This window comes from Athene cunicularia, assembly GCF_003259725.1.
Source record: "Athene cunicularia isolate RWA chromosome 17 unlocalized genomic scaffold, athCun1 chr17_part1, whole genome shotgun sequence".
NCBI lineage: Eukaryota > Metazoa > Chordata > Aves > Strigiformes > Strigidae > Athene > Athene cunicularia.
Window position 1 is genome coordinate 12,203,525 of NW_020799122.1, and position 13,189 is coordinate 12,216,713.

General features: G+C 59.8%; 1 protein-coding gene across 1 annotated transcript; it reads left to right on the top strand.

Annotated features, from left to right (window-relative positions):
• The first annotated feature begins 745 nt into the window (after positions 1-745).
• NPDC1 (neural proliferation, differentiation and control 1) lies at positions 746-10,408 on the top strand. The gene is made up of 8 exons (XM_026860465.1): positions 746-973; positions 7,185-7,292; positions 7,435-7,617; positions 7,741-7,807; positions 8,240-8,324; positions 8,467-8,546; positions 8,658-8,754; positions 9,711-10,408. The coding sequence occupies exons 1-8, from the start codon at positions 763-765 to the stop codon at positions 9,786-9,788; spliced, it is 909 nt and encodes a 302-aa protein (XP_026716266.1). The 5' UTR covers positions 746-762; the 3' UTR covers positions 9,789-10,408.
• The last annotated feature ends 2,781 nt before the right edge of the window (positions 10,409-13,189 follow it).

Consider the following 13,189-nt stretch of genomic DNA (forward strand, 5'->3'; position numbering starts at 1 on the left):
AAGAAAATAGCCTGCTCGTGGCCATGGCAGCACTGCCAGGTAAACAAGATGCCCTGTAAAGTTGGGAGGGAGGTTTGGGCTGCGGTGCATCGCTGGGGGAGGACTGGGTCCCACTGGTTTACCCTGTCGCAGTGTCAAAGGGATGGAAATGGAAGGTGCTGCTGCCTGTAATGACCTGTCACAGCTGTGCTGAGGTGTTGGGCAGGGGTTGGTTTAGAGGTGTTTTTTTCTGACAGCTGCCACATGAGGGTCGGTTTGTGTTCATCAGATTTCAGCTGCCAGCCTGCTCAGCCATTGCCTGCATGGTGCAGGTGGGGACTAGAGAGCCCCCCTGCAGCCACCTCTGTAGGACTCAGGGTGTCCTGCAGCACCTCAGGGCTTGGGGTGTCCCACGGGATGGTGGCAACCTGCAGCTCGTGGTGTCCTGTGGGATGGTGGCACCCTGGGACGTGGGGCATCCCAGGGATGGCAGCACCCTGGGGCTTGGGGTGCCATGCAGGAGGACGGGCACTGCCTGCTCTTCCCTGCAGGCAGCAAACTGCCTCACACAGGTCATAAAATTAGAGATTATCTTGAGTTGGAAGGGACCCATAAAGGTCATTGAGTTCAACTATAGGGTCATTAGAGCTCCTGCTTAATTGCAGCTGGCAACGGTTTTGCAAAGGCAAAGGGGAGCCGAGGGGCAGCTCTGATGAAGCACATCTGCACCCATTAACTGCAGCAGGAGCTGCCTGGGGTGGCTGGGTCCCATGCCAAGAGGCCATGGACACACCCAGGGGAGCATCTGACCTGTCTCCTCCTCCTGACCTCTTTTCTCCTGTCCCTGCAGCAGCATCGTGTCCCCGGAGCCTGGACTGTGCCCTGCAGCGCCGGCAGTTCTGCCCGCCGGGGTCAGGCGCCTGCGGCCCCTGCCTGCCCGCCTTCCAGGAGGATGACCACGGGCGATGCATCCAGAAGCAGCTCTCCCCCAGCGGTAGGTGCATCCATCCTGCAGCAGCCCCTTCTGCAACCTTCTGCCTGCAAACCTGCCCTGCACCTCAGCAGATCCAGGAGGTTCAGGGCAGCCCCCACCCACCTCAGCAGCACCCCTGCTCTCTGTCCTCTGGCTTCTCTCCACAGCAGCCGGATCCCTGTAGGGCTGGCAGCTCTGCCCCCTTGCACCCCAAGCCCCGGCTCGCTGCAGTTGTGTGGTTTTGGGGCTGGCAGGGAGCACGCAGACCTGACCCCATTCCTTGTGCATCCTCCTGCTGGTGACAGTGTGTGCCAGTGACCATGCCAGCGGTGACCAGGAGTCCAGGGACAGGAGGGGGCCTCGGTGGCTGCAGGGGTGCTCTGGGGTCTGCCTGCTTGCTCTGGAGTGGGAGCTTTTCAGAGGAGAGGATGTGGCCGTGCAGAGCCCCAAGCTTTGCAGGAGCAGGGTGGCGGCTTCTGGTTGCACAGAGCCGTGACTCCTGCAGACCCCATGGCTGAGGCAGACGGGTGCCCACGGCCTCACCCATCATGGAGCTGAGCCGTGCTGGTGTTTGGAATTTCAGTCCCTGGTTCCTATTAGTTTGAGATTTTGGGCTGTGGTTTGGGGCTGCCCAGCATCAATGCTGGGAGGGTTGGAGACAGTCAGGAGCCCTGCGCAGCTTCACATGAGGGCACCAAGGGCTGCACTGCGTGTTATCCCCTCGCTCCTTCCCCGAGGGAGCTATGGGGCTGTGGCAGCCTGGGTGGCTGCGCTGTGCTAGTGGGAGATGGGCAGAGCATGCCTGAGGAGCAGCAGTCTGTGGGCACCCGTGGCACCCCACCCAGAGCCCTCCCACCCACTGCTGTGGTGTGTGGAGGGTGCTCCCAGTGCTGCTGTGGCACCTTCACCCTGGCTCAGCCACACAGGCAGCACATTTTTTAGGGTGATCCACAACTCTGTGCAGCTTGGAAAGCTGTAAGCAGAGCTGTTTCTGTGCCCCCCACCTTGTGGTTTCTCTTGCAGATTCAATGAACGGGCAAATTAAGACTGTAATTACAGCTCCACCCAATTATTTTTGCTTTAGCTGAAGAGGAGCAGCCTCTGTGTGTGGGGAAGGAGATGGGACCCGGCCTTGCACGCTGCTCCCGGTGGGTTTTGCTGGGGACCACCCAGTGTGGGGTGAGGGCTCTTGAGTGCCTCTGAGCCACCCTCATGCCTGCTGCAAAGTGCATCAGCCTGTTTTTCACTCCTCCCGCTGCCCAAACCCCCTGGCTAAGGCAGGGTTGTTTTTTCCATGGTGGGCAGAGCCTATGGTCCCTGCTGGAGCCTGCTTGCCCCGCAGTGTGGGGCTGAGCTGGTGCTCACCAGGCAGCATCCCTGCTGGCTCAGCAGCAGCAGCCCCTCGCCTGCAGCCCCCCATTCCCACCCCAGGGCCTAGGGACCTGCTGAAAACACACAGGATGGCTTGTCCCACACTGGGCAGTGTGGGTGTGGAGGATAAGCACTGGCTTGCTGGGCCATGGTAGGACCCAGAGAGGCAGCTCCCCACACACCCAAGCTGCTGCTGGCATGGGGGGCACTTCTGGGTTTTTGAGGGGGTTGATTTGTGTTCTGGTTCCTGTGTCTTGGGCACATTCAGGGTCCCACCAGGGTGCAGCCAGAGCTGCCCTTTGCCCAGCTGTGTGTGCTGTGCAGCGGGTGGGCACATGGGGGATGGCAGAGCCCATTGTGTCCTTCATGACGTCAGACTCCTGGCGGGAGGATCATCCCTTATATCAGAGGAGAGACCCCCAAAGCGGGGCCCTGGCTCTGCACAGCACTTTGGCTCTTGGGCAGAGGGGCCAGGCTGCACTGAAATGGGAGTGATGGCTGGTGGGGGGGACAAGAGAGGGGGTGGCACAGGGATGGAGTCCGGGCTTGGCATGCGGCAGTGAGCAGGGGTCTGACAGGCCAATGCTCCCTGGCATGGGTACCAAACAGCTTTAACAATTGTTTGTGGTTTATTTTTTAATGTGAAGTCTTGGGAGTAAATTCCCCTCTCAGAAGGGCTGCACATGCACTGCCATTAGTTGGGAACAGTCAGTGTTAGGTCAGTGGTTGGACTGGATGGTCTTCAAGACAATTCTATGATTCTATGATTCTGTGATCTCCATAGCAACTCTGCTGTGTGCTGGCTTCTGTAGGGAGTCATAGCCTCGGTAGCATCCTTGCTTGGCTTCTCTAGGACTGTGGTAATGTCCTTTCCTAGCTTCATCAGGGAGATGTGGGGCCATGGTAGCATCCTCTGAGGATGCTGGGAGGATGCCGGGGGGTGGGGACCGTGCCAGAGTCTCTCCCAGCCCCATCCTCTTGTCTCAAGCAATGCCACCACCTTCTGGCAGCAAAAGTGTGGGTACAGGAAAAAAAAAGGAGGATTCCCCTCCCAAATCCTGGCAGCAGCACGCAGCTGCCCAGTGCAACAGAGGGATCCTGCAAGAGTGCAGAGAGGCTGCGATAGCTGCATTTGGAGGGGGGGATTAAACGCAAATGGGGGGGTTGCCATGGCAACGCAGCTGCTTGCAACTGCTGGTGATGCTGATCCTGGGATCCCAGCTGCTGCTGCCACGCCATCGCTGCAATTGGTTGTGGCTCCTGACAGAGGCATGGGCAGGAGTCAGGGGTTCTCTCCTTCAGTGTATCCATGCAGGCAGGCACTGAGCAGCTTTTTGGAGTGAAAAATCAGCGTTTTGTGGTCTCAGGAGGGCAATGCATGTGAGAGGCATGTTCCTGCCATTGGTGATGGCACATGTGGATGTCTCGGCGTACCCGGTGCATGAAGGTGAGATGGGATGCGCAGGACCTCAGAGCGCGATGTGTCCCACAGCCACTGCGGCTGGGCAGGCAGGTGGCTGCCTGCACCTCGCTGGCGCAGGGGTCTGGGCCCCTGAAACACTGCTAGCACCCCAGTGCTGCGTGCTATTTGAATGTGCTGTGATGGATTTGCGTCATGTAATTTGGGCTGGTGGGTCCCATCCTGCTCCCACCTGGCCCCACCAGCATGGAACGAGGCTAAGCCCTGTGGAGCTGCAGGAAGCACTTTGGGAAGAGGGGGAAAAGGGGGTCTCGGCTTGTGGACCTCGGTGTTCCCCCCTCCCCACTTGCTGTGCTGCCAGCAGCCAGGAGGGCATCAGCCATCCTGGGGAAGGGCTACAAAAATAAGTGGGTTTGTAGGAGTTTTGTGCTGTCCCATGGACACTGTCAACATCAGGCTTCCTCTGCCTGGGGCTGAAGCCACTTGTGTCCCTTCTTATCCCCAAACCCATCCCGGTAACTAACTGGCAAGACCCCTGCGTGCATCCCAGGGTTGAACCCTGGAGACCCTGTGGAGGGGAAAGGCCCAAGGAGGGGCCGTGGGGGGGGCGGGCAGAACAGCTGGATTGGGCTAGGCTGCTGTGTGCCAGCCTGGCTGGGACCTACCATGAGAGGGCACCCGTGCCCTGTGCAAGCCCCGTGTGCCCTGTGCCTGCCTTGTGTATGCCCTGTGCCTGCCTCCTGCATGCCCTGTGTGCACTCTTCATGCCCTGTGTGCTCCGTGTGCCCTGTGCATGCCCTGTGCTTGCCTCCTGCATGCCCTGTGTGCACTCTTCACGCCCTGTGTGTGCCCAGTGCATGCCCTGTGTGCTTTGTGTGCCTTGTGTATGCCCTGTGTGTGCTCTGTGTGCCCTGTGCATGCCCTGTGCACGCCCTGTGCACACCTTGTGTGTACCCTGTGTGCAGCCTGCCTGCCCTGTGCGTGCCCTGTGTCTATGTGCACACCTTGCGTGCACCCTCCATGCCCTGCACAAGCTCTGCGTGTCCCCTGTGCATGCCCTGGTGCACCCTGTGCCTGCCCAGCATGCCCAACTTGCTGCAGCAGGGCTGCGGGGAGCTCTGCAGGCCCCCCATTTCCTCATCTCCTCTTGCAGCAAGAGCCAGAGCCTGGCACATCCACGCAGGAATTGGGGCTCAACCCCAGCCCTCTTTTCCTTGGGGAGAAGCCCTGGGCTGGCGTTTCACACACCGACGGTGCCCAGCAGGAACCAGCCATCGGTGCCAGGCTGCTTCTGCCCCACAAACGCTGCAGTGACAGATGTAGCATCAGCAGGGGAAATCTCAGCTGCTGAACAAAAGGGGTGTGGGGATTTTTAGACGCTGAAAGGGAACTTGGCAATAAAGCTGGTTAATGCAGGTGAGCAGCATGCGCCAGGCACTGCCAGCAACGCCGGAAACCACAAACAGCACGGCTGTCTTGGTTTTCTTTGTGCTGCTTTGCACAGCAGGAGGCTCAGAGTGACCTGGGAGCTGCTCTTGCTGGTTTTCCAGCTTTTTTTTTCCTTTTTGAGCCATGTCATATTCATCCTCCTGAAGCATTGGCTGTTGCAACTGCATCTGCACAAGGCCAAAGGATGTCAGGGCAGGGCTGGGCAGTGCACCCCGTTGGTGGCAGCACCTGGTTCCCCCAGGCCTAACAGTGAAACGCATGGGCAGGGCTGTCCCCTAGGTTGGGTGGGAATACAGACAGGCCTTTCCTGAGTGCAGTGGGAAGCTAGAGCCAGGCTGTCCCATCCTGGGCACCAGAATGTCCCCATGCCTGGTGCAGGGCTGTCACCATGAGGCACCAGGTCATCCCATCCTGGGCACAAGGCTGTCCCCACAGGGCACGGAGCTGTCATGCTCAGTCTCATGCCAGTTTCCCTGCCCATCAGGAGAGCCTGGCCTTCTGCTGGCACCTTTTCACCATGGCATTCACCCATCGGGCACGGCGCTGGTCGCACAGCCTCAAACCTGGCCCCGCATGGCCATGACACTGCTTTGTAAATTGCTTTGGGGTGGAAATAACAGGGTACAAAGAGCTGGGGAAACCTGCAGTTCATGGGGTGCTCCAGCTCCTGCCAAGGACGGGAGGCTGAGGAGCAGTTTGGGGAGCCAGCGGACATGGGGCAGTGGCTGCTCATGCACTTGTTGAAAGCAAGAGTGTTCCCCTTTTAAACTGATTTTTGGCTTGTGTGGCTCTGAGTCACAGGGATGTCTGAGTGGCCTTTGTGCCTGGCTCTGGAGGGAACTGGAGTTTATTTCCAAACACTGGGATCGAGAACAGATTCCAGAGGAGCTGTAATTGTTATAACCTTGAATTATCCAGGAACTGAGCTGTTGCTACCACCTCGCCTTTGTATGTCTTGATTTACCCTCCAGGGGCTTCCCGCTGGGGACAGCCTGAATACTACAGCACAGGGGCAGAGGGAGCAGGCATGGGGACAAGGACTTCTGCCTTTGAAGTTGAGTTTAATCCTGTTAAAAGCAGAGTGGTGAGTGTCAGAGCTTGGCTCTACTTGGCAAGCCTGAGGACAGCAGCTCCACTCCTGCTCTGCACTGTCACCCCATGGGTGGGCACCCCCAGGCTGGCATGGGGGTTCTGCCCGTGCCCCATGCCCCAGGTGCATCCGGCCCTTTGTGGGTTCCTGGTGTGCAGGGGCATGGGCTGGGGTAGCCACTCCTGAAATGCCCAGCCAGCCCCTGCGGATACCTGATGGTCCTTGCTGCATGGGGCACCCCGACCCCCTCCCCAAAGGGGCTGCATCCTGCCGGGTGCTGGCAGAAGCTGGCCCCTCAGCTGGAGCGAGGGTTCCCAGCTGGACAGCCCTGGATGAACCCTGCTCTGGAGTGGCTCCCACCCCCTGCACCATACAGGACAATTTGGGGTGAAAACCAGCATTTGGGTGTCCCCTGCCTGCTGTTGAAATGGCCCCACTGCCCACAGTGGGTCTGTGATTCCCCCTCAGAGCTGCCCCTCGCAGCCCCGGGGTGTCTCTCTTGGTGTCCCTCCTTGCTCAGGGCCATTTTATGGCCGCAGGTGCAAGGGACACAGGGCAGGTCCTGATCAGTGGGTGCTGGCAGCCTGCCTGCTCCTACAGGGTTCTGCAGGACCCACTGGCTGTGGCACAGGGGTGGCTGTGGCCACTGTTGCTCCTGCAGCTTTTGGAAAAAGCATTCCCCAAGTGGCGAGGACATGTGCAGATCCCAGATCTGTGGGTCTTTGAGACCACCTGTGTGACAGAGTGCTGCATCCAAGTGGGCTCAGAGTCCAAACCACCCACATCTGCTGGTGCTGGAATGTTAAGCCCCTTCTTGGGGCAATGCTTGGGATGGCCCTGGGGCTGGGGGCACAGCAGCATCCCAGATGCCCATTTCACACCCCATGTCTCTCCTGGCACAGGGCGAGCATCCATTCCCAGCTTGGAGAAAGAAATCGATTTTCTGGCAGATGTGCTGGCCAGACAAGAGGCTCTTCACCCCCACCCTCTGCAGGATGGCAAACCCAGGAGTAAGTGCCTGCTCTCTCACTCCCACCACTCCCTGCAGCAGTGCTGGCAACCCCATGGCAGCCAGACCCTGCATCCCAGGCTGGTTTGCCCTCCAGAGCTGCCTGGGCAGTGCTCTGCTCACAGCTCTGCCTTCTCCCGCAGCCACCCCAGTCCCCACTGGCAGCAGACAGCACGTGGCCGGCGGGCTGAGAGAGGGGCTTCTGCAGCGGGATCCCACTGGCAGTGAGGCAGCTGCCACCCTCCCCACCTCCTCCACCACCTCTGCAGTCCAGAAGTACCCAGTGGAGGCGTCCCCCGTCCCTTCAAATGATGACATGGTGCTTGGTGAGACACGGGACAGGAAGCTCATGGCAGGGGGTTTCACTTCCTGGCCAGGGAAGCATGGGCTGGTGTCACTGTGCCACTGGGCTCACCCACTGTCCCTCTGTGTCCCCTCTGCCTCTGCAGGGCTGATCATGGTGTGCACAGTGGCTGGGATCTCGGCGCTGATCATGGCTGCAGTCTGCTGGTGCAGGTAAGCTGGGGGCTGCTGCTGCCAGCCAGTCTTTGTGTCCTTGTGCCCAGGGGAGCTCGTTCCTGTGCTGCCCGGGTGTGGTGGGGAAGGTTTGGAGGAGAGACAATAGCTGCCCCTGCCAGTCCTCCTGCAGGTGTGGCATCTGCTGGTGGGGGCTGGGGGACAGTGGTAGGGACACCCCCGTGCCAGGCACACGGAGTGGGTGGCGCCTGGTTTGGGCATCGCTGTGGCGCTGGGTGCTGACACTCCCTGCGTGTCAGTGCTTCCTGCCCAGGCCCTGCAGGATGGAGGTGGCTGTGCCTGGGGTGCCACCTGTCAGGGGTGTCCTTTTGGGGAACAGGGATGTGGGTGGGAGAACTGAGCCCCCCTGGGGTCACTGTCTCCCGTATGGAGTCATCTGCTCCTGTTGACTGCGCTGCTCTCCCCTGGCAGGCTGCAGAAGGAGGTCAGGCTGGCGCAGAAAGCAGACTACTCGACACAGCGAGCAGCCAGTCCTCTGCCCTATAATAAGATCTCGGTAAGGCACCCGTGTCCCTCCTTGTAGGGCGTTTGGTCTGTGCTCTGCTTGAGGGGCACCCACCACAGTGGGGGACACCCGCCAGCCAGGCTGGTGGCCCTGCAGAGCCCGGCCTCCACGCCTGTCCTTGCTCTCTCTGCAGCCCAGGGACAAGACTCTGGTCCAGAGTGCCCAGATGTACCACTACCAGCACCAAAAGCAGCAGATGCTCTCCATGGAGAAGTAAGCAGCCCCAGGAACAGACATCAGACCCAGTCTGTGGTCCATGCCCTCACATTAACTGGGGTGCCGTCCCCCCGGGCTTCACCCCCTCACTGCATCCTTTCCCCTCAGGCATAAAGAGGAGCCCAAGCTGCCAGACTCAACGTCATCTGACGAGGAGAATGAGGATGGAGACTTCACCGTGTATGAGTGCCCTGGGCTGGCTCCGGTATGGCGGGCGCAGGGTGGCTGGGGGGAACCCTGTGTGTGCAGGGTGGGATCTGACACGTGACTGGGATGTGCAGTTCCTCTCGAGGAGCCTTTTCAACACATCCTTCATGAAACCCTGAGATGCTGAAAACCCTTCTGCTTCCCCCATGTGCCCTGGCCAGGTCCCACTGCAGCCTCCAGTGGTCAGGAGTGGGTGCCCTGGCATGGGTGCCCCAGCACGGGGCTTTCTCCTGGGAAGCACTGCCCCGTGGCCGCGGGAGGAGAGAGCCAGAGCAGCTAAGGCTGACCCAACCTGCCGTCCCTGTGGTGCCAGGGACATGGTCACCCCAGTCTCCTGGGCACTGGGACAGGGGGCCTCATCCTGGTGCCTCTGCAGCACCCGGGCACCTGTGACCTTTCAAAGCCACGACACACACACTTTTTCTGGCTGGCAGGGGACCCCAGGGAAAGGCAGCGCCTAACAACTGGGTACAAAGAGCACAAAGAGACCTGAAAAGAGCCTTTCACATGGTAATGGATGCGTAGCCCGGCCATCAGGGCCCAGATTAAGGGTCATCATTAGGTCTTTACAGGCCCATTAAAGGGCACTTGATGGCAGGCAGGCAGTCTGGGCAAGGAACCCCATTCCTACCAGCCAGGCTTGGGGTCCCATCCTGGGGTCCCCAGCCACTCTGTGGGGTCCCATCCCACCCGGGGCCATGGGTTTTACACATCATCACACCATCCCAGGCTCCCCAGCCACGCCTGACAGTGAGGCAGCGCCTTCCCAGGGATGGTGGCTGGGTCCTGGTGTGTCACCCCATCTCATCCCTCAAGGTCCCCCCATCCTCCATCCTCCCGGCTGGGCTGGGGTTCAGACTCAAACCCCCTTGGACAGGGTGGCTTAACCCCTGCTGATTTCTGACATCCTGCCTTTTCCTTCCCCCTGTCCCGCTCCGTCCGCCGCCGGCACAGACTGGAGAAATGGAAGTGAGGAACCCGCTCTTTGACGACTACTCCTTACACCCCTCCAACCCCAAGTCGCACCAGTAACACCCCTCCTCTCCTCCACCCAAGCTCGCTATGGACTCTGTGCCCAACACCGGAGGGGCACCCGCAGCTGGGCCAAGAGACGCGGACCCTGCTCTGCCAGACTGTTTGACGCCTGCCCAATAAACACCCACTAACAGCTATGGGAGGGGGGGGATCACCCCCGTATTCAGCGTTCTTGTCCTCTTTGCTGCTGTGATTGCGTCCCTGCCTTGCCCTTCGCTTTCTGCTCTTGGGGACATGCCAGACCTGTGGTGGAGGCTGCCGCTGTCTTGGCACAAACCGGGGCCGCAGCGCTGACTCTGCATTGGGCTTGGAGGAGGAGGCTGCGGGCCCGGCTGCAGCTGGGAAAGGGCTGGAGAGGGGATTGGAGAGCAGGAGAGGGGCTGGGGAGGTCCAGGCATGCTTGTGCCTGCAGGGGAAGACATCAGGACTGCCAGCCTGTCCAGAGCCCCTCTGCCAGGGATGGAGATTCTTCGGAGCAGGTGGCATCGCTGAAGGCTCTGGTGCCTGGTCTGCCCCCCCTCCCCAGCCCAGGCAGCCCCTGGCATCAGGGTCCTGCTCTGGGAGCCAAGGGCAGGCGCAGGAGCAGGCTCAGGCAGATTCTGGTATCACTCCCAACGTTGCACCTTCAGATGTGCCGTGCCCAAGCGGGAGCAGAGGCTCTGCCTTGGCCCTCTGCACTGGCTCCATCCCCTTCTAGGGGTGCTCCTCCCCAGAGGCCTCGGGATGCAGACAGTCCCAGTGCTGGCAGAAGCAGAGGATTTCCTCATGGCAGCCCTGGGTGCCAGCTGGGCTCTTACCCTGGGCCTCCATGAGATGAAAGCTCTGAAAAAGGGTTCAGAGTTTTGGTTTTAAGCCTGTGTGGCCATAGGCAAGGAAGGACTAAGACTGGCAGGTGTTTGGGGGACTGGGAGGGGTAGCCAAGACACGGTGGCTTTGCTGTGCTGCTTCTCTGCCCCACAGAGCCTTTTGCAGCATCCATGCAGAGCCTGGCACACTCCCTGGGCACCCCTCCGTGGCAGGGGACAGCCTCTGCTGCTCCATCCCAGGGCACCTCCCAGGTTCCAGAGACCCCCTGTACCCCTCCACTGCCCATGGCTGCATCCAGGCTTACCAGCCTCCACCAGCACATTCTTGCTCAGAGCCCAGCACTGTTCCTCAGCGCCTCCCCTGTGCGTTGGCCATAAGCAGCGTAAGGCCCGGGATGGGTTTTAGGTTTTTACCCATGGCTTCATGGCCAGACCCTGCTGTGGCCTGTCACAGCCACAGGTGACATGTCACATGCTGGTGGTGCCTTGCACAGGGGTGGCCCCTTGCACACACAGGAGCTGTTGCATGCACAGGAGCCATTGCACGCTCAGGAGCCATTGCACGTGCAGGCAGGCACGGGCAGGGCAGGCAGCAGCAGCAGAGTTCTGGGCTGGGGAGTGGTGGTATGGGACTGTCCCCAGCGGGGTTGCTGGCAGAGGCCATTGCTGCACAGATCCTTTCTCCATGCCCTGCTCCCTACCCGTGGGCTGCTGCCCTTTACCCTGTGCCCCTTGTTGTATGGACTGTAGTTCTTTTAAAAGGAGATTTTATTAAATGACCATGTTTGAGACCTATGCGAGTGTGTGGTGTGGGGCCAGCTCCCCACTGCGGGGCCCTCATCTTGAGTGCTCCTGTCAGGAGCAGGGTGGGATGTGGGGACAGGGAGGGAGGATGCTGCGGGTCCCCCATCCCAAAACCTTCCCTAGGTAATAACCAGAGCAGCCACCTTGCTCCTGCAGCTGGAGTAGACTCCAAACTCTTCCCAAGGGTTTTATCTGACCAGGCAACAACCAGTTTATTTTCTTGCTTCTCAGTGTTTGCCAGGAGAGGCCTTCCCAGTGAAGGGTTGGGTGGGAGCCCCCGGCTGTGCCTGCCTGCACCCAGCCCTGCAGCACCCAGCGCCCACCCGCCCCCATCACCCCTCGCCCCCAGGGACGGGCCCTTCACACCTTGGTGGGGCCGGCAGATAAGGGCTATCATGTCCCCCCATTGTGTGGAGCCTGAGCTGCTCCCGGCCCTTTGATCACACCAGCCCCCCATCAGGCTGATACAATCTCATCTCCTGGTTTCGGCAGCCTGGAGGGTGGGTGCTGACTCACCACCAAAGCGCCCGGGCACCATCAGGGATGCTTTGTTCAGTCCCACTCATGGGTGCCCTCGGGTCTCCAGCTGCAGCCCCGGGTGGGCAGTATTCAAATCACCCAAGACTGCCTAAAGGCTCATGGCTGGGGAAACCCAGCCTTGCACCTCCCTCTTTGAGGTGTGCAAATTTGTCCTTCCTTTGCTCTCAGAGCCCAGCAGCCTCTCAAAGAACACCTAAGCTTTTTGGGAAGCTCTAGCATTGAATAAAACCTGTCTGCTCCTCCCAGGAAGACCTCCTTGCTCAGGGCCCCCCTAGGAAGTCACATCCCCACCACATGTCTGGGCACAGAAGAGTCATTTGTCCTGGGACACCATGTCTGTGCCACAGACATCCCAGGACAGCCCAGGGTAGGGTGCAGGTCTGTGCTCAGCCCCAGCCTGACCATGCCTCAGTTTCTCCAGCTGTAAACAGCAGGGACGGCCGGCTGATGTGTCCAGGCACTGTGGTGATGTGAATGCTACCCAAATTATACCCTGGGCTCTGTAATGCAGAGGTCTTTCTAATGAGGGCAAGAATTGGACCTCCAGGACTGGACCAAATAATCTCAGCTGCGTTTGGAAGCAACAACCCTCCATCCTGTCCACTCAGGCTAGCTTCAGCCAAGCAAACCACGGTGTCATGGAGGAGCTTTGGTGTTTCTCCCTGGGACGGGGCTTCTGAAGCTGAACCCCTGCCCAGCCCTCTTCAGACAGACCTGAGGTGAAGACTGTGGCTGGCTCCTGACCATGGGACCCCAACCTACCTTGTGCAAGCCTGTAGCCCACCCCAGTGTGTGATTGCCTTAGACATGCAACTCAAGGAGGATCCAGCACAGCCCTGACAGCTTCTCCATCACCTGGCCCAGGAGACAGGGTGGGCTGACTGAATAAAACATCATCTGTGGTTATACACTCTTAAAATCTTGTCTCTGGGCCAAACCCACACTAAATGAGCACACAGCAAAGGCAGGACAAGCATATGATCATCTCAGAGAGCTCCCCTCTTCCTAGCACAGTCCCACCTACTCTTGGCTGCATCACAGATTACAAAGCCGGGCCCCCAGCCTGGAGCATGAGTTGGTTCCAACCATGGGGGTGATGGAGGGACACATGTTTCCTCTTCCCGGAGCAGGCAGGAGGCTCTGCCCCAGATGAGACATACAGCCAAGCCCTGGCCATTGGTGCACAATGGCCCCGCACAATAACCAGGCACCTCGCACAGCCCCCCCAAAATTGCCCCATTGAAATGG

Bases quoted from the DNA above. Each gene is read 5' to 3' on its own strand.
- NPDC1 (XM_026860465.1), top strand. From the start codon at position 763: ATGGACACACCCAGGGGAGCATCTGACCTGTCTCCTCCTCCTGACCTC. The intron at 7,618-7,740 runs GTGAGACACGGG...CTGCCTCTGCAG, and splicing joins AAATGATGACATGGTGCTTG to GGCTGATCATGGTGTGCACA. The intron at 7,808-8,239 runs GTAAGCTGGGGG...CTCCCCTGGCAG, and splicing joins GCTGCAGTCTGCTGGTGCAG to GCTGCAGAAGGAGGTCAGGC.